At 42.4% G+C, this 23,654-nt stretch overlaps 1 protein-coding gene across 1 annotated transcript in view; it reads right to left on the bottom strand.

Moving 5' to 3' along the window:
- Positions 1 to 6,981: 6,981 nt before the first annotated feature.
- LOC137324764 (serine/threonine-protein kinase PAK 5-like) overlaps positions 6,982 to 23,654 on the bottom strand; it is a 104,004-nt gene continuing 87,331 nt past the window's right edge. The window contains exons 5-8 of the mRNA XM_067989444.1: positions 14,627 to 14,753; positions 14,326 to 14,451; positions 13,972 to 14,106; positions 6,982 to 8,172 (exon numbers count right to left, since the gene is read on the bottom strand). Of these exons, the coding sequence (XP_067845545.1) occupies positions 8,017 to 8,172; positions 13,972 to 14,106; positions 14,326 to 14,451; positions 14,627 to 14,753 (544 nt within the window). The 3' untranslated portion in view covers positions 6,982 to 8,016. The remainder of the gene's footprint in view (positions 8,173 to 13,971; positions 14,107 to 14,325; positions 14,452 to 14,626; positions 14,754 to 23,654) is intronic.

Genomic DNA, 23,654 nt, shown 5'->3' on the forward strand with positions numbered 1-23,654 from the left:
ACTAGAATGATACCCGGACTTCAAGGGTTAAGTTACGAGGAGAGATTACACAAATTGGGGTTGTATTCTCTAGAGTTTCGAAGGTTAAGGGGTGATCTGATCGAAGTTTATAAGATATTAAGGGGAACAGATAGGGTGGATAGAGAGAAACTATTTCCGCTGGTTGGGGATTTTAGGAGTAGGGGGCACAGTCTAAAAATTAGAGCCAGACCTTTCAGGAGTGAGATTAGAAAACAGTTCTACACACGAAGGGTGGTAGAAGTTTGGAACTCTCTTCCGCAAACGGCAATTGATACTAGCTCAATTGCTAAATTTAAATCTGAGATAGATAGCTTTTTGGCAACCAAAGGTATTAAGGGATATGGGCCAAAGGCAGGTATATGGAGTTAGATCACAGATCAGCCATGATCTTGTTGAATGGCGGAGCAGGCACAAGGGGCTGAATGGCCGACTCCTGTTCCTATGTTCCTATGATACCTGTGTTTGCACGTGCCAACCTTTTGCTGAAAGTATTGCTGGGGGATGGCGAGCAACTGGGGGAGGGGGCGCAACTGGGGGAGGGGGCGGTGGTGGATATCGCTTAAAGTGGTTATATTCACAGGAGTGTGATTTTGAACCAGTGCATCATTTTATTAACAACCTTGTTTACCAACTCATCCATAAATATGACCTATAGCTGTTCCTGTGTTCTTACAGTTAGTATCTTGGAGTCAAAGACAACAGTTCAAACAATGTGATGATTTCTTTTGAATGTATTCTGCACTGACTGTTCCCAGGTCCCTGCTCAAGCATTGGAGGAACAAATCAGAATACAACTTCTCCAAAGCTTAAACTATAAATTAAGCTTTGAAGCACAGTGAATTCCATATTCTCTGCACCTTGCAATGTTTTAATATGCTTCAATTACAATACAATAAACAATAGATGACACCCATATTGCACCAAGCTATCTGAGAGGTAAAAACCTAGGTTGAGATTTTGAGATAGACTATTTTATCCTCAGTTCCACAGTATTCTGCAAGATGACGATACAAAACTAGGTGGGAAAGTAAGCTGTGAGGAGGATACAAAGAATCTGCAAAGGGATATAGACAGGTTCAGGGCAAGAAGGTGGCAGATGGAGTATAATGTGAGGTTATTCACTTTGGTAGGAAGAATAGAAAAACAGAATATTTTTTAAATGGTGAGAAACTATTAAATGTTGGTGTTCAGAGAGACTTGGCTGTCCTTGTACAAGAAACACAAAAAGTTAGTATGCAGGTACAGCAAGCAATTAGGAAGGCAAATGGCATTTTGGCCTTTATTGCAAGGAGGTTGCAGTACAAGAGTAAGGAAGTCTTACTTCAGTTGTACAGGGCATTGGTGAGACCTCGCCTGGAGTAGTGTGTACAGTTTTGGTCTCCTCATCTAAGGAAGGATATACTGCCTTCGAGGCGGTGCAACAAAGGTTCACTAAATTCCTGGGATGAGAGGGTTGTCCTATGAAGAGAGGTTAAGTAGAATGGGCCTATACTCTCTGGAGTTTAGAAGAATGAGAGGTGATCTCGTTGAAACATAAGATTATGAGGGGGCTTGACAGGGTAGATGCTGAGATTGTTTCCCCTGGCTAGAGAGTCTAGAACCGGGTACGGTAGCATAGTGGTTATGTTACTGGGCTAGTAATCCAGAGGCCTGGACTAAAATCCAGAGTCATGAGTTCAAATCCTGCCACGGCAGCTGGCGAATTTAAATTCAATTAATTAAATAAAAAATCTGGAATTAAAATACTGGTATCAGTAATGATGGCCATGAAACTACCGGATTGTCGTAAAAACCCATCTGATTCACTAATGTCCTTTAGGGAAGGAAGCCTGCTGCCCTTACCCGGTCTGGCCTACATGTGACCCCAGACCCACAGCAATGTGGTTGATTTTTAATTGCCCTCTGAAATGGCCCAGCAAGCCACTCAGTTGTAAAATCTCGCTACGAAAAGTCATAATAAGAATAAAACCGGACGGACCACCCGGCACCGGACACGACAACGGCAAAACACCAAGCCCAGTCGACCCTGCAAGGTCCTCCTTACCAACATCTGGGGACTTGTGCCAAAATTGGGAGAGCTGTCCCACAGACTAGTCAAGCAACAGCCTGACATAGCCATACTCACAGAATCATATCTTTCAGCCAACGTCCCAGACTCTTCCATCACCATTTTTGGGTATGTCCTGTCCCACCGGCAGGACAGATCCACCAGAGGTGGCGGTACAGTGATATACAGTCAGGAGGGAGTGGCCCTGGGAGTCCTCAACATTGACTCTGGACCCCATGAAATCTCATGGCATCAGGTCAAACATGGGCAAGGAAACCTCCTGCTGATTACCACCTACCGTCCTCCCTCAGCTGATGAATCAGTCCTCCTCCATGTTGAGCACCACTTGGAGGAAGCACTGAGGGTAGCAAGGGCACAAAATGTACTCTGGGTGGGGGACTTCAATGTCCATCACCAAGAGTGGCTCGGTAGCACCACTGCTGACCGAGCTGGCCGAGTCCTGAAGGACATAGCTGCCAGACTGGGCCTGCGGCAGGTGGTGAGCGAACCAACACGAGGGAAAAACTTACTTGACCTCGTCCTCACCAATCTCCCTGTCGCAAATGCATCGGTCCATGACAGTATTGGTAGGAGTGACCACCGCTCAGTCCTCGTGGAGATGAAGTCCCATCTTCGCACTGAGGACACCATCCAACGTGTTGTGTGGCACTACCACCGTGCTAAATGGGATAGATTCAGAACAGATCTAGCAGCTCAAAACTGGGCATCCATGAGGCGCTGTGGGCCATCAGCAGCAGCAGAATTGTATTCCAGCACAATCTGTAACCTCATGGCCCGGCATATTCCTCACTCTACCATTACCAACAAGCCAGGGGATCAACCCTGGTTCAATGAGGAGTGTAGAAGAGCATGCCAGGAGCAGCACCAGGTGTACCTAAAAATGAGGTGCCAACCTGGTGAAGCTACAACTCAGGACTACATGCATGCTAAACAGCGGAAGCAACATGCTATAGACAGAGCTAAGCGATTCCACAACCAACGGATCAGATCAAAGCTCTGCAGTCCTGCTACATCCAGTCGTGAATGGTGGTGGACAATTAAACAACTAACGGGAGGAGGAGGCTCTGCAAACATCCCCATTCTCAATGATGGCGGAGTCCAGCACGTGAGTGCAAAAGACAAGGCTGAAGCATTTGCAACTATCTTCAGCCAGAAGTGCCGAGTGGATGATCCATCTCAGCCTCCTCCCGATATCCCCACCATCACGGAAGCCAGTCTTCGGCCAATTCGATTCACTCCACGTGATATCAAGAAACGGCTGAGTGCACTGGATACAGCAAAGGCTATGGGCCCCGACAACATCCCAGCTGTAGTGCTGAAGACTTGTGCTCCAGAACTAGCTGCGCCTCTAGCCAAGCTGTTCCAGTACAGCTACAACACTGGCATCTACCCGACAATGTGGAAAATTGCCCAGGTATGTCCTGTCCACAAAAAGCAGGACAAATCCAATCCGGCCAATTACCGCCCCATCAGTCTACTCTCAATCATCAGCAAAGTGATGGAAGGTGTCGTCGACAGTGCTGTCAAGCGGCACTTACTCACCAATAACCTGCTCACCGATGCTCAGTTTGGGTTCCGCCAGGACCACTCGGCTCCAGACCTCATTACAGCCTTGGTCCAAACATGGACAAAAGAGCTGAATTCCAGAGGTGAGGTGAGAGTGACTGCCCTTGACATCAAGGCAGCATTTGACCGAGTGTGGCACCAAGGAGCCCTAGTAAAATTGAAGTCAATGGGAATCAGGGGGAAAACTCTCCAGTGGCTGGAGTCATACCGAGCACAAAGGAAGATGGTAGTGGTTGTTGGAGGCCAATCATCTCAGCCCCAAGGCATTGCTGCAGGAGTTCCTCAGGGCAGTGTCCCAGGCAAAACCATCTTCAGCTGCTTCATCAATGACCTTCCCTCCATCATAAGGTCAGAAATGGGGATGTTCGCTGATGACTGCACAGTGTTCAGTTCCATTCGCAACCCCTCAGATAATGAAGCAGTCCAAGCCTGCATGCAGCAAGACCTGGACAACATCCAGGCTTGGGCTCATAAGTGGCAAGTAACATTCGCGCCAGATAAGTGCCAGGCAATGACCATCTCCAACAAGAGAGTGTCTAACCACCTCCCCTTGACATTCAACGGCATTACCATCGCCGAATCCCCCACCATCAACATCCTGGGGATCACCATTGACCAGAAACTTAACTGGACCAGCCATATAAATACTGTGGCTACGAGAGCAGGTCAGAGGCTGGGTATTCTGCGGCGAGTGACTCACCTCCTGACTCCCATCTACAAGGCACAAGTCAGGAGTGTGATGGAATACTCTCCACTTGCCTGGATGAGTGCAGCTCCAACAACACTCAAAAAGCTCGACACCATCCAAGATAAAGCAGCCCGCTTGATTGGCACCCCATCCACCACCCTAAACAGTCACTCCCTTCACCACCGGCGCACTGTGGCTGCAGTGTGCACCATCTACAGGATGCACTGCAGCAACTCACCAAGGCTTCTTCGACAGCACCTCCCAAACCCGCGACCTCTACCACCTAGAACGACAAGAGCAGCAGGCGCATGGGAACAACACCACCTGCACGTTCCCCTCCAAGTCACACACCATCCCGACTTGGAAATATATCGCCGTTCCTTCATTGTCGCTGGGTCAAAATCCTGGAACTCCCTTCCTAACAGCACTGTGGGAGAACCGTCACCACACGGACTGCAGCGGTTCAAGAAGGCGGCTCACCACCACCTTCTCGAGGGCAATTAGGGATGGGCAATAAATGCCGGCCTTGCCAGCGACGCCCACATCCCGTGAACGAATAAAAAAAAACTAGGGGGGCATAATTGCAGGATTTGGGGTCGGCCATTCAAGACTGAGATGAGGAGGAATTTCTTCATGGTTGTGGATCTTAGGAATTCTCTCCCCCAGAGGGCTGTGGATGCTGAGTCATTGAATATATTCAAGGCTGAGATAGATAGATTTTTGGACTCTAGGGGAATCAAGGGATATGGGGATCAGGCGGGAAAGTGGAGTTGAGTTCGAAGATCAGCCATGATCTGATTGAATGGCAGAGCAGGCTCGAGGGGCCGTATGGCCTACTCCTGCTCCTATTTCTTATGTTCTTACGCGTTTTTAACATTCCTTCTTCCCCTCTGCATCAGTTTGCCATGTAAATCATCTTTTATTTACTCACAAGTGCATTCTCTGCTGCTACAGTTTCAAAGTTTTTATGAAGGTTATTATATAAAATCATTTTATAATGTTCATATATGATCTCTCATTTCTGGAGGACCCAAACTAAATAATTTGTACAGGGTTCCTTATCTGCTGGATCTAGTTGGATGTACTCACCACTCTGATAGCAGCCTGTCAAGTCAGCCATTCACGAGACTATTCTGAATCATGCATCATCTCTGAAGATGCATCATTCAGCCAGTCACAACACTGTGCCATGGGTATAATCAAATTACCAACAGAGATTGAGGTACCTATGCTGGGTCATTCAAAAATTGGAAGCCAGTCCTTCAAATCAGAAGCTACTACTGCAGTTATAGAATTAGTAGCGTTTACAGGAACCAAAGAATTACACAGAATGTAACAGCACAGAAACAGGCCATTCGGCCCAATAGGTCCATGCCGTTGTTTATGCTCCACATGAGCCTCCTCCCCCCCCCACTTCATCTAACCCTATCAGCAAGAACATGGATTTGTAAAGGGTAGGTCATGCCTGATGAACCTGATTGAGTTTTTTTTGAAGAGGTGACTAAAATAGTGGACAGGGGAATGTTCTCCATATGGACTTCCAGAAGGCATTCGATAAAGTCCCTCATAAGAGACTGTAGCTAAAGTTGAAACTCATGGAAATGAGGGCAAATTATTGACCTGGTTAGGAAATTGGCTGAGCAGCAGGAGACAGAGAGTAGGAATAATGAGCAGGTACTCAAATTGGCAGGAACTCAAATTGGCAGGATGTGAATAGTGGTGTCTCACAGGGATCTGTGTTGGGGCCTCAAATGTTCACTGTATTTATGACGGGATAGACAGCCACATTTTCAAGTTTGCCGAATGCACAAAGATAGGCAGCATTGTAAGCAGTATGGAAGCATAAAATTACAGAGATATTAATAGATTAAGTGAATGGGAAAAACTGTGGGAAATGGATTTCATTGTAGGCAAGTGTGAGGGCATCCACTTTGGACCTAAAAAGGATAGATCAGAGTACTTTCTAAATGGTGAAAAGCTCGAAACAGCGAAGGTCCGAAGAAACTTAGGGGTCCATGTACAAAGATCATTAAAATGTCATGGACAGGTTCAGAAAATAATCAAAAAGGCTAATGGAATGCTGGCCTTTATATCTAGAGGACCAGAATACAAGGGGGTAGAAGTTATGCTACAGCTATACAAAGCCCTGATTAGACCACACCTGGAGTACTGTGTTCAGTTCTGGGCACCACAGAAGGATATATTGGCCTTGGAGGAAGGATATATTGGCCTTGGAGGGAGCGCAGCATACATTTACTGGAATGATACCTGGACTCAGAGGCTTAAATTACGAGGAGAGATTACACAAACTAGGGTTGTATTCCCTGGAATTTAGAAGCTTAAGGGGTGATTTGATTGAAGTTTTCAAGATGTATGTTTCCTTCCACAGATCTTCATAACATTCATTCCCTAGTGTTTACTTTCCAGAGGGTACAACAATGTTCTAGTTAATAGTGAAATTAGTAAAACAAAGATAACCACAACATTCCCTACTGCACATTATTTATCATTTGATTATATGAATGATGAGTCATATTTGTTATAAGTGCAAATGTATGGATTTTGCGAACGTATGCTGTATGACTGTTGATCATGAGGTCAAAATAAACGCATCAATTTTTTTAATAAATAACCAGCATTATTTATTTCCTCTGTAGAGGTGTACAGATTTCACTCTACATTGCACTATAGCTTACTAAGTTTCCATCAAAGTTCGCATGACTGTTAAAACATGCAATCACGCTTAACAAACATCACATTTAGTTTAATGTTATAAACATTCACTGACAAGTGGACAGCAGCAAAAATATTTTAAAAAATCATTAAGTAACATGTGGTCAAACAAAACTGTGTTATTTTATCAAACTGAACAGGTTCATTAGTATTCAATGCAGTGCCTCAAGTCAGAAACAAATTGTTTCAGTAAATAAGTGTTTTGAACACGTTCATTAATGTATGCAACTCAAAGCATTTCCCCTACAAAGTGACAAACCCCCACCCATCATTAAGGTCTTGTTAACGTCCCTGCAAAATTTCTCTTAATACTGATTGCTATCACAACAGTTACTTCACCACAAAATACTGTTAGTTTATCAGAAAAAAAATTGTAGATAAGATACAAATCCAATCCAAAATACATTGCACTGCTAGTGTGGAAGAAAAGTGCTTACCAAAGAAAAAACAAGTCACTATTTTATAGAAATACAAATTCCACACATTTCACTGAGCAAGACTCCGGACAAGAGTCCTGAATGTGCTGTAATCTATTACAATGTCTGAGCCTTTGAACCTGATATTAATTCCGTCCCCTGCACATGTTGAAAGGCAGACAAACTGACCTCCCGAGGAAACTATGCTCCAGAAGGTAGTGCTTGAAGTCAACAGCCAAGTCATATCATGAGAAATACACTGCCTGATTTATTATACTGTGGCACTATAAATCTGAAATGGTACAACAGCAGCTCAGGGAGCTGGAGTACAACAGATTTCATATATTCCTTTAGCAAACATTTTGTTTTCTGTATCTTTGACCAGCCATAGGTTTCAAGAAAGATCATAATCTGCTTTCACTGTAATATCCTTCAATCTTCTTCATTCACATTTTCTGGTGCTATCATCTATTGTTTAAATTTCATTTCAATAATGTGCTAAGAGGTCCTGAAATCCTCTCCATTCAGCGATATCTGTATTGTCTCATAAGAGGTACAATACAGGACGGGGGGCCGGCCAGCTTGAGGAATGGATGCTTTAATAATTCTTGTGCAGATGCTCTTTGTAAAGGATCCCTTACTAACATCAAGTCCAAGAATCCTCGCAGCACAGATGAAACCTGAAGCACATCAGGAGAAAAAACATTCAATAAAAGGGTCTAAAAAGGTAGAATGTTCCAGATTACTTTCCATCAGGCTCAGAGAAACGTTTAACTTGTTCACAGATTAACAATACATTTAAAAATTTTTTTTTACATATTCCTTTATTCATAACTGCTATAATTTGGTTAGTTTATTGTACAACATTTAGCCATTTAAAAATGTTTCCAACTACACACTTGCTTACAATGCATCAATATACAAATGATGTTTTCTGGTTAAGAGCCAGTGGTATTATTTACATGTGGGTGGTGTACACATTCTGTGTCAGTGGATCAACAAATTTAGTGCTTTGATGCAGAAACAACCTTAGCAGAAACATTTATCTCTTGGAATGCTAAGTGTATAACCCATAACCAAAATGTACATACTTAACTATTGAATATTAAAGTTATTAGACTACGAGTGGATCACCTGTGACACTACTCATGACAGGATGGCAGATATACTGATTTTTAAGGGCAGGTGCATTATACCATGTAATGCACAATGTATTATTCTGCCGTGAAAGTGTAGGGGTTTGTAACTCGGTGTGTCCCTTTAACGCTATAAAGTGTAATTACTGTGTCTTCCTTAGTTTATTTAGGTGCGGATTGGTCTTAGCAGTTGCTTGGACCAATTAGAGATCAGATTGGCTTTTTAAAAAAAAAATACATGTTTACTGTGACATGGAAATTTGCATGTGATAACTGAGTACGACCTGTACATTTGTGTTTGCTGAATTTCTTTTTAAACATAATACACACAAACACGCATGTGGATCCCCTGTAGAGTTCTCATCGTAAATGAAAGGACATGGTGCTTTACAATGACAGGAGTGATATACCATGAAATGCAGAATATATTATTATAGTTAAGATAAGTGATTTGTCCCAGTGTATTATCTCACTATCAATTTTTAGCAAGCTGAGAGAAGCAGGGAAAGGGCAATTTAAAACATGTTACTAATTAATATTAAAGTGCTGGTGAGGGGAAATATTATCTGGAACTATGAGAAAAGTATCTGCTGTAACTGCTTGAGATTTTAGACATTTCTCCCATAACGGACCCATGATTTTCAACAATTTCTACCACACCAAATAATTGGTGCTAATAAGGGAAAAATGTCTGTCTGATGATTGAACTCTGTGCATCTCCATCTGTCACCTTCTCCCTGGATCTCTCTCCCTTTTGCCCTATCTCTCTCTGTCTCTCAATCTGTCTTCCCGTTTCTCTAGGGGCGATTTTAGCCCTGCCAGGTTGGTGGAAATTGGACGGGCGGGCAGTTAAAAATCGCTCGTAGGACTTACCCATCGAGATCCTGCTCTTTTCTGATTTTAACCTGCTCTTTTCAGCAGGCGGGAAGGACAGCTGCCAGAAACCGATGTGGTTCTTCTTTAAATATGCAGATCAAGCTCTGATGACATCATCAGAGCCAGGCTGCTATTTTAACCTGAGGTCTGTGCAAGGTAGCTGCTGTGGCTTTCCCACCAGGCTAAGAGCAGCGGGAAGAACAATCAGTGGCAAAAGAGGCCCAAAAGGTAAGACCAGAAGCGCTCCTTTCTGCCACGTAATAAAAGTTTAGGCCTCCCCTGTCCCAGGTTTCCCCACCCCTGATCATGAGAGCCTCCCAAGCCCTCTCCTAGCGACTTACCCGAGTGCCGCTTCCCATTGGTTTTGAGTGGGAGACTGATGGGGCTGAGGCTATTGAAATTGGGACGGTTTGCCTCCTGCCCACCCAACTGCTGCTCCGAGTTAAAATCGGAACTTCTAACTCCGTCACTCTCTCTAGCTATCTATCTTGCCATGTGTGTGCGTGCACGTCTCTCTCTCTCCCTCCCCCTCCTCCTTCTTTTGCTTCTCTCTGGATGCCTCTCTGTTACTGTGTATCTTTGTGTTAATCAGCAAAATACTTCTCTAACTTCTTCCAGTTCTGATGAAAGGTCATCGACCTGAAATGTTAACTCTGTTTCTCTCTCTCCACAGATGCTGCCTGACCTGCTGAGTGTTTCCAGCATTTTCTGTTATTATCAATCCTTGTGTGTGTGTGTCTCTGCATCTGGTATGCCACTCTATCTGTTTCTTGAATCTCTTTTTCTTTGTATGTCCGTCTCTGAATCTCTGTTTATCTGTCCTTCCTTTGTTTACTGTGTGCATTTGTGTACGTCTCTCTGTGCCATTCTTGTTTGTCTATCGCTCTCTCTTGATCTCTGTGTTTTTCTCTGGATTTTCAGCTGCATATGTCCAGATCACTTTCTCTTTGCCTCTCTTGCTCTTTGTGTTAAACCCTTGCTAGTTTCTCTGGCTCGCTGGATACGGTTCCCTCTCTTTTGGTTTCTCTCTGGAATGCTGTCTCTGTGCATTTCTTGTTCTGTGTATATAGGTGTTTCTTTCTTGATTAGTGTCTCTCTCTTTCTGTTTTCCTGCCTCTCTCCATCAGTAGATAACCAATCCCTAGAAAAGAGTTTTCCTGTCAAAACATACCTCAATAAATAGTTTCAAAGTTCATACTTTGTTTTGGAGTTTTTTAATTTACTATCCATAGCCTTTCTTTCTTCAGGCTTTAACCAGCACTGTAGATTTTTGGTACAGACTAAAACTGATGCATGCTAAGAGCTTCATCTGCAGTGAAAATGCCCAGATTGCAACATGCTGGAAATTATAGGCACAGGTCCTTGGGGAATTATAGATAAGTCAAATCTCCTCATATCCCTGTGATGGTTCTGGCAAACCCATGAACTCAAGTCCTAGACTTTTCAGAGAGGCCGAGATATCTGATGAAAAACATTGTTAAATATATATTTAAAACACAGAAGATGAAATTGTATGGGTAAGTTTAATTATTTTCTTGTAAATTTTGTAATTTCTTAATGTCTTCATTTAGAGAAATAACTGCTTAGCCGAGTGATTTGATTGCTCCCGCTTCTGCTTCTTGCTATTGGCAGCTGCCTATTTTTAATTGGGAGTTTTTTTGACGGTGCTGACCATTAATTTTCATTCTTGGTTTCTATGCGTTGATTGGCACGTTCTGTAACTGTTTGTGATTTGTTGCTGTTTTATTGGAAGTTTTTTGAGCCAATCAAATGCAAGGAATTTGCCTACATTCATAAAAAAAATAAAGCTAAATTTTCACATGTTTGCCCAAAGACTAGATTGACCTCCAGTTAGGGCAGAAGATAAGCAAAAGACTATAATTTAATTACTGAAATTAATTGCACTTTTCAGGTCTGCTGATTGGCGTTATACTCTAAGACTGGGATCTAAATCTTGTTATCAATGTTTAAATCATCCTTCGTCCAGATGGTGATGTATTCACCATTCATAATTTCAATTACATTTCTTCTCAGCGTCTCAGAGTCATGCTCTGGTTGAAAAACTGATTGAAGATGTTACATCACAAGAGCATAACAGAATGCCCCAATATGAAATAAAAATGACGCACCTTAAATAATAAGAATATAAGGTTTCTAAATCAAAAAGAAATACTGATTTCTAATAAAAACATGAACATAATAACATTTCTGGCTCAAAAAAAAATTCTGTACAAATCGATATACTATAGAGTTCAGAGATTTAGATAGATTGAATTACGTTTCATGTCTAATTAGTTTGAGAATCTGATTGATATCAGATTTTCAGTCATGATTATGGGGTTGATTTTAATCCACTCTGTCAGGTGGGAACACTAGCAGCCATTTTAACTGCTGACTTCATTTTGGTGGCGAGGTGCCTGTTGGAAGCAGGTGGGTGTCTTATCAATGCAAGCCAATCGGGGTCCTATGATGTAATTAGGACCCCCAAAGCAATTTTAATTAGGTGGGTCTGAAGCCCTGTCCAGTGGCCAACCCACTGAGTAAAACCTTGCCGATTGGCTTCAGGTAATAATTGAGTGACTGAAAGCACTATTTAACAGAGCAATCAGATCACAGGAACCTATATCCTATTGTGATTAGTGGATTTCCAAGGTATTTTTGTGCTTAGAGATTACTTGTTTCTGTCTTTTTGTGCCTTATGGACCTCTCTCAGCTTATTATGGGTAGCACCATAATAAGCTTCATTGCTTTGGATGGAGGAACAGTTGGAAGAAGAGGAAGAGAAGGAGCAGCAGCAGTCTCAATAACCATTAAGAAGCAGCAGGTGGGAGGGCAATGCTCATAGAAGGCCTTACCCAGCCCACAGGCTGTCATTGACCTGTGTAGCCTTCTGCAACAGAACCTGGGGCCTGTTGGCCCAGGTGGCCATGCTTTGCTAGTGGGTGTCAAAGTCACCACTGCTTTTAACTTCTTTGCCTAGGCTTTTTCCAGGCAATATGACCTGCATCTCCCAGTCTGCAGCACACAGCTGCACCAAGCCAATACTGTGCTCAATAATGTTCCCGGTGATCCCATAGCAATGATTGTACCTTAGCTAAACAGGCATGATGTGGTTGCAGAGGACTGTCATCAGCCATGTTGGAGGGGGTAGCTCTTGCCCCCAAGCAGCTATCCTCCGATGTTCCTGGAACAGTGAATAGTTGGAGGATGGACCACCAGTAACATTACTGAGCACCAATACCCTATTTGCCAGGACCAACCAATACATCATCAACACTCAAAATGAGAGAGCCCTGGGATTTGCAGCCCTGGCTGGGTTCCCTCATGTCCTGGATGTTATAGACTGCACTCATGTAGCCATCAAGGCACCAAAAGCCAAGCCAGCAGCTTTTGTCAATAGGAAGGGCTATCACTCAATTAATGCCCAGCCGGTGTGTAATCACTGCAGAAGGATCAAGCAAGTCTGTGTCAGTTTTGCAGTTTTGCAGGTAAATGTTACGATGCCTTCATTCTGCAACACTCATCTATCCTCCAACTATTCATCCTTCCAGGAATGTAGGAGGATGTCTGCTTGGGGACAAGGGCTATCCCCTGCATACATGACTGATGACATCCCTCTGCAATCACATCATTCTTGAACAGCGTAGGTACAATCACTGCCATGCGACTACATATTGAGCACAATATTGCACTATTGAAGTAAAGGTTCAAGTGCCTGAATAAGCCTGGGGGCTTCCTACAGTACGGCCCACACAAAGTTTGTTGCATCGTTGTAGTGTGCTGCATGTGGCACAATTTGGAAATAGAGAGAGGACTGCAGTTCATGGAGGCAGAGCAACAGGAAGAGTCATCATTTGACAAGGAAGAATTGGATAAAGGCGAGGGAGAAGTAGAAGAAAAAAGGCCGGCATAATGCATCACTGCCACAGAGGTCAGGGATCAGTTGATTGAACAGTACTTCCGGTGACCTGTTCATTCCCTCCCCTGAGAAGTTACACAAAGCCCCTCTGCATTAACAGTGCTTGTTAACCCCCTAACCACTCCCTTAAAGCAGGAAAGAGAAGTTCCCTCCTTGCTCTCACCTCTTCCGCCAGTAACTCCGAGGCTTCAGAAAACCATGGGGCTTGCTTTTGACTCGGCTTCCAATTTGCTGCACTAAAAGACATGCAACCTCCATTTAAGAGATGTATTCCTGCTGTAAGTAGACCGCGGGAGGCCCAACGGAAATAATGCCCAGAAAGTGGGTAAGCTTTCAGTTCCTGACGCGACCAGGTGGGAAATCTGCCAGTCAAATTTAAATGACGTCTGGAAGTTAAGATAACTTCCGGGCCTGAAATCTAGGCCAGCGAATCCGTTTTGCACTCGCCCCGCCTGACCAAAACCAGCTGCGGGTTAAAATCGACCCCTACATGTTGAAAGATAAATTCTATGAAATATTTTGAAAAAAAAATAGTTTGAGAATTCTACCTTGTGTACATCCTTTAATCTTGGAGGAAGATTGTCTCGTATTCTCCTCATGGCCTGAAGAGGTGGCTCATTAAAGTACGGTGGTTCTCCATCCACCATTTCTATTACCATTACACCAAGAGACCATATATCCACCTGAAAAATAATAATTTAATTTTGCCCATCAAAATACATAACAATAATCTGATTTGTCAATTATAGCCACTGAAGTATTGTAACAATAGATTGGGTGGAATTAAGAGTTTAATGAGGCATTTAAGCAATTAAATATGTAAATATTTTATAAATCAGAGACCAGTAACTCTTGTTTCACATGGATATATGTTGCACAACCCAAGATGGCCTTATCCTTACTTCGGTTCCATAAGGTAATCTAGAGATGACCTCTGGTGCCATCCAGTATGGCGTTCCAACCAGTGACTTCCTCCTGGGGACTTCTTTTGACACTTGAGCACAAAACCCAAAATCTGACAATTTAATCTAAAAGGTAAACATAAAACAGTAAAATCACTTTCCTGTGTAAAATACCATTCCTGTGGTTGCTCACTGTTTATTAAAGATACTAGAATTCTATTAATTATGCACAGTTATCCAATTATGATATAAACTGTACAGATCTAGTAGTGCAAGGGAAAGTACAAACAATATTGTTTACCCTTCCATCACCGGTGAGAAGTATAGAGTCGCTTTTTATATCCCTGTGGATAACCCCCTGAGAATGAAGATATGCTAGAGCCTTCAAAACAGATAAACATACTGTTGCTATTTGTTCTTCATTCATTCTGCAATAAAAAAACAAACATTGTTACAACTATTTCCTCCTATACATAAAAGATTTGTTCCACTACAGGCCACTTGCCGATGGTACCACGACCTGTGCCACAGACTTGTTTGTCCACATGCAAGTCCAAGAAGCTTTTTCCTCCATCCCAACCCACTACACATTGCAGTTTTTCCTTTCTGCTGATGATGTTAATTAAAACATTTTGGTAAAATTATTTCAAAAGCTGTCTATGTTCCATTAATAAACAACCCCGACAGGGGATTGAAAGGCACAGTCATTCCTTTCACCTCTACAGCCTGAGGTGAAATCTAACCCAGAATGGAGGCCTTCGTTCTGTTGCCTGTTAGAGTTCAGTGTGAAATAAGCTCGGACAGTCTCAAGCCATCACAAGACTGTCCATATTTCAGCACTAATCAGCAATCTCGCTCAGAGAATCATAAGGATGGCTAGTGTGAGAAAGTGGAAGAATCATACTTATGTAGTTAGGGTACTTTTCTGACATGAGGGTTAAGATACATTTTTAAGGCAGAGTAAAGAGAGTTTGGCTGACCCAAATTATATCTAATTTGGAAATGCTAGATGCTGACCCAGATTATGTTCCATTGCTCAGCATTGACATCCCTCACTTTGATGAGAGCATAAATTCACTACAAACCCCTCCCACCACCAAAAAAGACTCTGTAAGACTCTCAAATGGTGTACCACATTCATGCACTAATATGCATGTTACAGAATGGCAGGACGTGGCGGTACTCCTACAAACCTCTCTGCATGAGTGAAAGCAATAAGTAAATTCTCCAAAGTGAGTGAGGGAAGGCAATCAGTTGGGATATCAACCTGCACAGTTCAAGCATGTTTTACTGGCTGGTCCTGGGAAAAGGTCACCTGATTGGCCTCTCAGCAAGAGAATGGTGTGTAGCACAAGTAAATTAAGACAGAAGGAAAAAAAATGGTTGTGTGGAGGCGGGGAGGGAGTTAAGTAAAGAAATAACCTTGTAGCTTGTGACATTTTGTACATGATTCCTCTATCATAGAACCTGATGTAACAGCCAATATGCCACACATTTTCCATTAACATAAGAAACAGGAGCAGGAGTAGGCCATATGGCCCCTCAAGCCTGCTCTGTCTTTCAATCAGATCATGGCTGATCTTCGACCTCAACTCCACTTTCCTGCCCAACCCCCATATCAACCAATTAGAATGAGACTACTGATGAACAACCATATCCAATGGTTTAGCATTCGCTGTGATGACTTCTGAAGGATTAAAAACAGATGCCTAGAAATTGATTCATGCCTCACTTCGGGTGTGAACTCAACGGTTGCCGAGAACCACCGCGCTGAAACTGATGCGCAAAAAGATCACGCAAAATTGGTCCTCCTGTGTCATTAGGACGTGGCTGGTGTCAGATTTCTTTTTACTGCTAGTAAAGTAACATTCAATAGTTCAGTATGTACCTCTAATTCTTCTTAATAACAGCTTTTAAAATGTAGAAAAATAATTTGCATAAATATTGCAACACGATATTGCATGAAATTGAAATACGTTAAAGTTGCAAATTTTGTCTGGGGCAAAATCAGAAGTATATACCAACCATATTTTGCAACACACAAAATACAGCAAAGAAATGCTAATTATTAGGATTTATAATTACAACATAAATCATTACACCAATCAAAACCAGCAGAGTACTGTTCGGCAGTGCAACACAAAAAGTATTAATCCACTGAGAGATGGTTCAATGTGCAGGCTCGACCAGCCATATGGTGCAAGAAGCCATCTGTTCAAAAAATCCATTAGAGGAAAAATGTGTGGTGGTGGTGGGGGGGGGGGCAGTAAGTAAAATATTGCAGAGGCAACAAAAAATAGAGCAGATATATTACGAAAAACATATTTAATATCTAAAACATTTTTCTAATTGATGCCTAAATGATTATAATTTCCCTTGGAGGTGCTCACTGCCAAATTTAGAACATATTCTTGGTTTTCTTGACGTAGAGCTCATATTATCATAGTTTTGATGCTCAGGACAAAGACTTATGAGAACACGCTCAACATGAAGGCAAATAACGTTCTACTGTTCCGTTAGACGAATAAATTGTAGAAGACATTACAGAAATTACATATCACTGCTGAAAGCATAGTTGACATACTACTAGTGGTAATTTACTTCGCTTTCACATTTTTTGAACTCTCCAGCACACACATTTCTATACATTTAAATTGTTCCATTTACACTGAATGAACCAACACTACTCCAATTCCCAGGAAATAGAAGCAATGGCATGCTGAGTTTTCAATATTTTGCTTCACAATTTTGATTTAGGTAACTTCTGACACAAAAACTTATTTTCTGCAAAGGTGAATTTGATGGTAATAAAGGCAACAATCACCAGCAAGTTGCTACCATGGTAACAAAATAAATTCTTTAAACAATTTGAGATCCTTACATTCACTTTTATTTTTGCTGATAAAATCAAGTCAAACTGTTCTGAGCAAATTAGCTTACAACAGTAAGTGATTAGTAAACCAGCTTTCAGAGTCCTTGAGCTTGAATCCAAAATATTGACCAACATTCAAACCCAAATCCCCCCAATGGATAAATGTCACAAGCTCTTGTGTTGGATGCCACGTGACACATACCACCTTGTGGTTAAGGAAAAGTTGGACAGACCAATCTGACCCCATCCTGCAGGAACACCTTCCAGTGGGTCAACCATTATGCATTAGCAACATTACGAAGAAGTCCACAGCTCACTTTGGCCCAGGGGTGCTTGTCTATAGGAGCAAGTGTATTGGCAGAAGGCAGCAATGAGGATTTAATGAAGGTGAATAAGGTTAGAAACAAAATAAAAATGCTCAAAAATTACATCAATTTTGATAGTCATATTCTACTGTACAAAAGGTAACTATCAAATTAGTGCTGATACCTATAATTAGTTAATGTGACTGAAAGAGGCTGATTTAGTCTTTCTGCTTTCAATCTACTTAGTCAACTCAGCTTAGCGTAGTTGCTTATTTTTAATGAAACTATCCAGAAAGAAAAATACATTGCTGAATTGCTGCATCATTACATCTAAGATAATAGAAATTAAAACATAAAAAGTTAATGAACTAGAATTTCTATGGTGAAGCACTACATTAAAACGTGCTGTTTACTGTTCCCTGGAGGGGCAGTAGGCATAGAGATGAAAAAAGATCTGTTTATGGCCTGATTACCACCCACTGAGCTTGTACACTATTAATGATATCCTGGCTTTCTGCTGACAACAACTTCCTCAAAAACAGAGGAGCTGAGTAACTCATCTCCTACTAAATTCAATAGAAAATTTAACATACCGATGGTTCTCCACATTTTTATACAAGCTGTTTTAACCAATATTATCAGAAAAAGTGGATCTAAAAATTGCAATTCACTCAAAATAAATCAGTCAGCAAATATTATTACTTGTTGTGAAATACAAGAACGTGAGAGCAGAAAAGTCACTTTTAATAATTTAAATCTGTTAGTCAGTTATAAGAATTCTGCAATCTGAAAATGCTGATATAATTGCTTATGAGATTTAACAGAAAATTTACTTGTTACACATTCAATTAATCATGTATATTTGCCAACTGATGCAGCAAGTCCAAAAAAAATCTGGGGTAAGGGAATGTAGTTACCATCAAGTTTGTTCAATTGCTGTGGCATGTTACTGAGTGGTTGATGTACATTTATATCTTAGGAAAAGCACAAATTTAAGGAGAGGTTTTGAATTATAAACTTATTGTACCTAAAGAGCAAAGGAGTCTAGGAGAGAGAAAGAAAGACTTGCATTTATATTGCGCCTTTCATGGCCTCAGGATGTCCCAAAGCGCTTTACAGCCAATGAAGTACTTGTTTATTCGCAGCGTAGTCACTGTTGTAATATAGGAAATGCGGCAGCCAATTTACGCATAGCAAGCTCCCACAAACAGGAATTTGATAATGACCAGATAAGTGTTTTTTTTTTAAGTGGTGTTGGTTGAGGGATGAATGTTGGCCAGGACACCAGGGAGAATTCCCCTGCTCTTCTTTGAAATACTGCAATGGGATTTTTTACGTCCACCTGAGAAGTCAGACGGGGCCTCGGTTTTAACATCTCATCCGAAAGACGGCACCTCTGACAGTGCAGCACTCCCTCAGTACTGCACTGGAGTATCAGCCTGGATTTTGTGCTCAAGTCCCTGGAGCGAGACTTGAATCCACAACCTTCTGACTCAGAGGCAAGAGTGCTAACCACTGAGCCACAGCTGACACCTGAACTGGAATACTAGAATCTATAGCAGAATGCAGTTGCAGCTAGTCTGTCTGCCTGCCTGCCTGCAACTAGTCAGTCACCACCTGAAGCCTACCTGCCCACTTGCAACCAGCACAAGGAGCCAGGACAAGTAGCAAGCTACCAGAACTTAAGCATCAGCAGGAGGGGGCATTCAGGCCCCATGGATTATCAAGAACAGGAGCTGTTGGATTATCAGCAGCAGAATCTGCAAGAGTGACAGAGGCATGAGAGTTACAGTCAGGTGTTACAGTAAGCTTCTTAGTTAATACAGAAATCTTGCACTCTTGTGTTTGCTTCGATGAGACTTCAGTATCATTAAAAGCTGACTGTACCTCTTGCACTGTCCTGCTCCTGCTAGTTCTTTGCTCCCAATTCTGCAACGGGGAGAGGGGAATAATTCTACAACCATGGAATTGTGGCGTTCTTGGGTCTTGAATACATTTCAATAACTATATACACTTATTTTGCTTGAGCAACGGCTTGCTCGGAAATTTACAGTTCAACACATCTTCAATAGTAAACTCAACAATTATCAAAATGAAAAATACTACCTAGCCTTCATTGTAATTAAACTTTAGCTTCTGTGAAACAGTAGTCATCTCAATCTTACAAAATTTCTAATCTATTATTGATCATGTGACCCTATATAACCCTATATTTACCCCACATTCAGTATGAAATTAGACCATGATATTCAGTTAAATAAAAATCTGCTTTTTCTTCAGTTTAATTTGTTTTGACAGCAATATTCTATGTGACTGAAGCCATGGACCCCTATCCATCCTCATTCTCCCTCCAATCTTTGACATAGCCAACCATTCCATCCTCCTTTGCTGCCTTGCCTTCATTGACCATCTCTCACGCAATACAACAACAACAACTTACATTTATATAGCACCTTTGACGTAGTAAAATGTCCTAAGGTGCTTCAAAGGAGCGATCAAACAAAATCTGACATTGAGCCACATAAGGAGATATCAGGATAGGTGACCAAAAGCTTGGTCAAAAAGGTAGGTTTTAAGCAGCTTCTTAAAGGTGGAGAGAGAGGTGGAGAGGTTTAGGGAGGGAATTCCAGAGCTTAGGGCCTAGGCAGCTGAAGGCACAGCCACCAATAGTGGAGTGATTAAAATCGGGGATGCGCAAGAGGCAAGAATTGGAGGAGCGCAGAGATCTCGGAGGGTTGTAGGAGGTTACGGAGATAGGAAGGGGCGAGGTCATGGAAGGATTTGAAAACAAGGATGAGAAATTTTAAATTGAGGCATCAACGGACTGGGAGCCAATGTAGGTCAGCAAACACAGGGGTGATGGGTGTGCAGGACTTGCTGCGAGTGAGGATATGGGCAGCAGAGTTGGATGAGCTCAAGTTTATGGAGGGTGAAAGATGGGAGGCCGGCCAGGAGAGCATTGGAATAGTCAAGTCGAGAGGTAACAAAGGCATAGATGAGGGATTCAGCAGCAGATGAGCTGAGGCAGGGGCGGAGACGGGCGATGTTACGGGGGTGGAAGTAGGCAGTCTTGGTGATGGAACGGATATGTGGTCGGAAGCTCATCTAAGGGTCAAATAGGACGCCAAGGTTGCGAACGGTCTGGTTCAGCCTCAGCGAGTGGCCGTGGAGAGGGACGGAGTGGGTGGCTAGGGAATGGAAGGAATCGAAGACAATGGCTTCAGTCTTCCCAATATTTAGTTGGAGGAAATTTTTGCACATCCAGTTCAGACAAGCAGTGTGACAAATCAGAGACAATGGAGGGGTCAAGGAGGTGGTGATGAGGTAGAGCTGGGTGTCGTCAGCATACATGTGGAACCTGGCGTTGTGTTTTTAGATTATGTCGCCGAGGGGCAGCATGTAGATGAGAAATAGGAGGCGGCCAAGGATTACCTTCCAATGATTTTATTCATACCTGTCCCAATGTAGAAAATACATTACCTGCAATGGTTTTGTCCTCTCATGTCCACAAAGTCTTCTTCAGCGTACTCTATGATTCAAACTCAGCATTCTCCTATTCCTCATCTGCATGCTGCCTTTTGCAATATCAGTAAGCATGGAGTCAGCATCCATATGTATACCAATGACACCGCACTTTGCCATCAAGTTAAACTTGTTTAGAGTTCTGTTAAACTTGTATAGAACCTTGGTTAGACCACACTTGGAGTACTGTGCACAGTTCTGGTCTCCATGTTATAGAAAGGATATAGAGGCGTTGGAGAGAGTGCAAAAAAGATTCACAAGGATGATACCAGAACTGAGAGGATATACTTATCAGGAAAGGCCGAACAGGCTGGGGCGCTTTTCTCTAGAAAAGGGAAGGCGGAGGGGTGACCTGATAGAGGTCTTTAAGATAATGAAAGGGTTTGGTAGGGTAGATGTAGAGAAAAAAATTCCACTTGTGGGGGAGTCCAAAACTAGATGTTATAAATATAAAATAGTTGCTAATAAATCCAATAGGGAATTCAGGAGAAACTTCTTTACCAGAGAGTGGTAAGAATGTGGAACGTGCTATCACAAGGAGTAGTTGAGGCAAATAGCATAGATGCATTTAAGGGGAAGCTAGATAAGCACACGAGGGAGAAGGGTATGCTGATGAGGTTAGATGAATAAGGGAGGGTGGAAGCTTGTGTGGAGCATAAACGCTGACATAGACTAGTTGGGCCGAATGGTTGTAGTTTCGATGTAACTTGCTTCGATGTAACTTGTAACACTCTCAACTCCATGACTGTTGTGTTGTCTGACTGTCTACCCAACATTAAGTTGTGGATCAGCCAGAACTTTCTCCAGCTCAATACTGGCAGGATCAAGAGCCATCCTATTTGTCTCCCATTAGAAACTCTGCACCTGAGCCCTGACTCAATTCCCCCTTCCTGGCTGCTTGCTCAGGTTGAATTTAACAGCGCACAACATTGGTGTCCTGTTTGACCAAGCTGAACTTCAAACTCCACATGAATCAGCCCATTGACGAGGCTCCCGTAAAAGGCAGGCGGGGCCTAATTAACATTCCAGAGTTGCAGCCTGATTACATCATTGGCGCCACAACTTAAATTTAACTGGAAGTGATGGTGAGGCCTGAGCGGTCAGCTGCCCGGTAGCTGATCCGAGGCGGGAGCTGCCAACCCATGAAGGTAAGTGTTAAAGGTCTGCTCTTTTAGCACACCTTGTGGGCCAGGAAGAGCAGGAGTGCTCCCCTAGGCCTCGAGGCACTAGGCAGCCTTCGGCCTCCCCCAGCCCTGATCTCTGCCCGGAGCATCTCCCCGTATCCCCCTGCCCCCCTCCCAAGCCAAGCCTCAATCTCTGCCCGGAGCCTCACCTTCTACTCCCCCTAGCCCTGATCTATGCCCTGAGCCACAGTAGTGGGACTGAAAGTAGAAAAGTCACCAGATGCAGATGGTATCATCTAGGTTGGGGAGGAGATACCGAAGGCTTTAATCATATTTTTCTAGAAATCTTTAAAAACAGGAATTATGCCAAGGAACTTGAGGGTGGAAAATGTTACACCCTGTTTCAACAAAGGGAAAAGGGATAAGCCAGAAAGTGATAGGCCAGTTAGACTTACCATAGTTGATGCTAAACTTCTAGAGTCCATTATATGGGATAAAATTAGTGTACACCTAGAAAGGTGCCGGCTAATTACATATCGTCAGCAAGCTTCTGTAATGGACGGGCCGTGTTTGATTAATTTAATTTTGGGAGAAATTACTGAGTGTATAGGTTAGAGGATGTTATATATAAATGAATTTTCAGTAGGTGTTTTGATAAGCTGCCATATCAAAGAATTGTTATGAAAGTTAAGGCAGACGGTATGAAAGGAAATTCAACCGTATGGTAGAGTGATCGCCAAAAAACAGAAAGCAAATAGTAGGAGCAAAATGAATATTTTAGATTAGTAGGATGTGGGTAGCCCCAGGGATGTGTGTTGGGACCCCCCTTTTTTTCGATTTATATAAATGATTTGAACATAGCCACAAGATGGATGAACATTGAACCTTGCTTATATTAAGTTGGGGAGACTGTAAGGAGGAATGCAAGAGATTGCAGGAGGACATAGACTGATCAGTGGGGTGAGCAGATAGGTGGTGGATGTAGTTTAATGCGGAGAAACGTGAAGTAGTACATTTTCTGAAAAAGAATAGCAAAATGAATATACTCTGAATGGTAAAATCTTAGAATGGATGAACAGGTGCAGATAAACAGATCTTTAAACGTGACAGTGCACGTAAAAAATGCCATAAAACAGGCAAATGCAATTCTGTTTTTTACACACTGGATATAAATGCAAGGAGGCTATGCTGAATTTGTATTCTGGTTCATGTCTGGTAACTGGTAATATTTTTGTTTCATGGAATAGTTAATACAAATAGGGGTTTCAATATACTATTAGAAAACCAACCTTCATTTTCCACACTTCCACCTACGACAACATTCATGTACAAATCCCAACAAATTTCTGACATCTGAGTAACCTTGGCTCAATTACGTCACATGCATGTGCATACCCATGCATGTAACAACCATGAGGTTCTGCTCATGCTCATTATCCAGTGCATCCAAAACAAAAAAGATAAATTCTGTGCATGAAAGAAAGCATTTGAATTTCATTATGGTTA

The sequence above is a fragment of the Heptranchias perlo genome, chromosome 8 (assembly GCF_035084215.1).
Source record: "Heptranchias perlo isolate sHepPer1 chromosome 8, sHepPer1.hap1, whole genome shotgun sequence".
NCBI lineage: Eukaryota > Metazoa > Chordata > Chondrichthyes > Hexanchiformes > Hexanchidae > Heptranchias > Heptranchias perlo.